The sequence below is a fragment of the Cebus imitator genome, unplaced genomic scaffold (genome assembly GCF_001604975.1).
Source record: "Cebus imitator isolate Cc_AM_T3 unplaced genomic scaffold, Cebus_imitator-1.0 Scaffold316, whole genome shotgun sequence".
Taxonomy (NCBI): Eukaryota; Metazoa; Chordata; class Mammalia; order Primates; family Cebidae; genus Cebus; species Cebus imitator.
Genome location: NW_016107631.1, coordinates 2428403 through 2431984, shown reverse-complemented (window position 1 = coordinate 2431984; position 3582 = coordinate 2428403). Strand labels below are relative to the sequence as shown.

The window sequence follows — 3582 nt, the reverse complement described above, 5'->3', positions numbered from 1 at the left end:
AAGTGATTCTCCTGCCTCAGCCTCCCAAGTAACTAGGACTACAGGTGCATGGCACCATGCTCAGCTAATTCTTTTGTATTTTTAGTAGAGACGGAGTTTCATCGTGTTAGCCAGGATGGTCTGGATATCCTGACCTCGTGATCCACCCACCTTGGCCACTATACACTGTTAAACAACCGGATCTCCTGACAACTCACTTTGATAAGAACATCACCAAGGGGCTGGTGTGAAACCATTCCTCACAAATCCACCCCCATGATCCAGCCACCTCCCACCAGGCCCCACCAGTAACACTGGGGATTACAATTCAATGTGAGATTTGGGCCAAGGACACAGACCTGGTCCATATCACCCACCTGCATGTCCCCTGCAGACCTGTCCCTGAACTCTAGAATCCTTTGTCTTACTGTCTCAGCTCTCTGCTCAGCCGTCTAACAGGTATCTCCACCCTTGTGTTTCCAAAAGTGACTTCCCGAACTCCCCAAGTACATTCCCCTGTGCTCCCCACATCTCACATGAAGGTGACCCTATACTTCCTGGGCATAGGTTTACATGTCAGCATACATTTGAAACAGAGAAGACATGCCATTATATGGGAGCATTTTGATTCACGTGACAAAGAAAAGTTAGTTTTGTCTAGATTATCATAAAAAAAAGAAAAGTTATGTTTACTTAAAGCAGATGAGGTAATACATGTTTCCAAAATTACTGTGAACTGTGGGAGAAAAATGTTTGAAGACCTCATCCGTGCCTGGTCTGCTCCCTCAAGACCTCTCTGACTTGATCTCCTGCCTGGGCCTCCACTCCAGCCATGCGGGCCTCTTTCCTGTTTCTGGGGCCGAGGTTGCTCCTGCCTCAGGGTCTTTAGTTGAGCTGTCCCTCTGCCTAGAATTCTCTGGCCCCTCAGCTGAGGTGCAAACACCCTTCCTCCCCCAGGTCTTTGTTCTGGTATTGCCTTCTTAGTGGGGACTTCTGTGACCCTCCCTCCTCTCTCCACTGAACACTCCAGCCATACCCTCACCCCTACCTCTGGTCCATATTAAACAGGTCTCTGTGTTTCATTCTTGTCTTTTGCCTTCCATTGTATGCAGAGTGGTGACAAGGTCCCAAGAGCAGAGCTGGGAGGTTGGGGCTGTGCTAGCCTTGCCCCCTTTGAGAGTTATGCAACCCTGGGTCCACATTAGAGTGCCAAGGCATTTTGCAAACATGGTTTATGTCCCCTTACCAGAGATTCGCCTTTCAATAGGGTGGGGCCCAGCCCCCATAATGTTTAAGGTACTCAACTTGATTGTAATTTTTGTTTTTTTTGAGATGGATTCTCACTCTTGCCAGGCTGGAGTGCAGTGGTGCAATTTCAACTCACTGCAGCCTCTGCCTCCCCGGTTCAAGTGATTCTCCTGCCTCAACTTCCTGAGTAGCTGGGACTACAGGCATGTGCCACCACGCCCAACTAATTTTTGTATTTTTAGTAGAGATGGGGTTTCACCATGTTGGCCAGGATGGTCTCGATCTCTTGACCTCATGATCCACCCAACTCAGCCTCCCAAAGTGCTGGGATTACAGGCGTGAGCCACTGCACCCAGCCTGATTTTAATTTCTATCCAGCATTGAGAATCAAGGCAGGGTCCTCCATTTCTGAGGGCTGTCATCAGCCTGTGATCCACAGAGAGGTGAGGGCTATGCTCTGCATGGGGTTTGATCAGGGCCGGGTCTGTGCCCTGAACTGAAGTCCAGGCCAACCCAGCCCCCCACTGCTGCAGCCTGTATGTGGGCTTCTCCAGGAGGGTTGTAAGTTCTGAAGAAAAGAGTGAAAAGCTCACTTGGTCTTTTTCTTTTTTTTGAAATGGAGTCTTGCACTGTCTGGAGTGCAGTGGTGCAATCTCGACTCACTACAACCTCTGCCTCCCAGGTGCAAGCGATTCTCCTTGCTTCAGCCTCCCAAGTAGCTGGGACTACAGGTGCCCACCACCATGCCCGGCTAATTATTTTAGTAGAGATGGGATTTCACTATGTTGGTCAGGCTGGCCTTGGACTCCTGACGTCATGATCCACCCACGTCGGCCTCCCAAAGTGCTGGGATTACAGGCCTGAGGCACCACTCCTAGCCACTTGGTCTTTGTGTAGGAATTTATTATCCTTATTCCTCCCATGCAGTGGGCCGTCTCTCCACATGCTGAGGTCTTCCCTGTGTTCGTGGTTGTAGCACAGAAAGGAATGTGTTGTTTCCAAGCATTAAACAGATTCTTTACTTTCAGATTTGACTTGTAAAGAGTTAATTATATTGACTGAGAGGGAAGCCCAGAAGAGGAAGAAGAGGAAAGCAAAGGAGTCAGGGATGGCTCTTACACAGGTAAAATGACATTCTCAGTGGATCATTCTGTCTCCTTCCTTTTGGAAATGCGAGGCATTGGAGTTGCAAATCTTCTCTGAGTCTGAAGCGTCGTGCCTGATGTGTTTGCTGGCATTCACACATGCCTTCCCTCAGTTTCTCTCATCTCACTTAGATTCTATCTCACTGTGACCCAGTGACATTAACTTGGAAAGAGGCTGCACTGAGCATGGTCCTGGGAGGGGCTCACACCCAGGGATAGATGGAGACAGGGTGTGGGCCCCGTGATGTCAGAGCTGTGGGCAGCAGAGATTGTTTAGAGGCAACATCTGGATGCAGTCAGCTGACCAGAAGTACAGAAGCTGCACACGGAAGTCACATGTTAATGTGCACAACCGCCGCCTCCTGGGTTCAAGTGATTCTCGTGCTTCAGCCTCCTGAATAGTTGGGATTACAGGCTTGCACCACCACACTTGACTGATCTTTGTATTTTTAGTAGAGATAAAATGTTGGCCAGGCTGGTCTCAAACTCCTGGCCTCAAGTTATCTGCTTGCCTTGGCCTCAAAATGGTGTTGGGATTACAGGCATGAGCTGCCGTGCCTGGCCTGTTTTGTTTTTTTGCTTTTTGCTTTTTTTTTTTTTTTGAAGTAGGGTGTCACTCTGTCGCCCAGGCTGGAGTGCAGTGGTGCGATCTCAGCTCACTGCAGAATCTATCTCCCAGTTTAAGCAATTCTCGTGCCTCAGCCTTGCAAGTCGTTGGGACTACAGGCATGAGCCACCATACCCAGCTACTTTTTGTAGTTTTAGTAGAGTCGGGGTTTCACCATGCTGGCTAGGCTTGTCTTGAACTTCTGACCTCAGGTGATCAACCCGCCCCAGCCTCCCCAAGTGCTGGGATTAAAGCATGAGCCAGTGTGCCTGACCTTCATTGGTTTTTATAGAAGACACATCATCATGGCCAGGAGCGGTGGCTCACACCTATAATCCCGGCACTTTGGGAGACCAGGGTGTGTGTATCACTTGAGGCCAGCAGTCTGAGACCAGCCTTGCCAACATGATGAAACTATGCCTCTACTAAAAATACAAAAAAATTTAGCCGTGTGTAGTGGTACATGCCTGTAGTCCTAGCTACTCAGAAGGCTGAGGTGTGAGAATTGCCTGAACCTGGGAGGCAGAGGTTGCAGTGAGTTGAGATTGTACCACGGCACTGCAGCCTGGGTAACAGAGGAAGACTTTGTCTCAAAAAAAAAAA

General features: G+C 49.2%; 1 protein-coding gene across 2 annotated transcripts in view; it reads left to right on the top strand.

Moving 5' to 3' along the window:
• ZNF836 (zinc finger protein 836) overlaps nucleotides 1–3582 on the top strand; it is a 23828-nt gene that overhangs the window by 9621 nt on the left and 10625 nt on the right. The window contains exons 1-2 of one of the 2 annotated variants that reach the window (XM_017503885.2): nucleotides 171–1047; nucleotides 2256–2350. In XM_017503885.2, coding sequence (XP_017359374.1) covers nucleotides 2336–2350 — 15 coding nt within the window. In that variant the 5' untranslated portion in view covers nucleotides 171–1047; nucleotides 2256–2335. Of the gene's footprint in view, nucleotides 1–170; nucleotides 1048–2255; nucleotides 2351–3582 lie in introns of those variants that run through there. The other variant, XM_037729722.1, reaches the window with a different exon arrangement.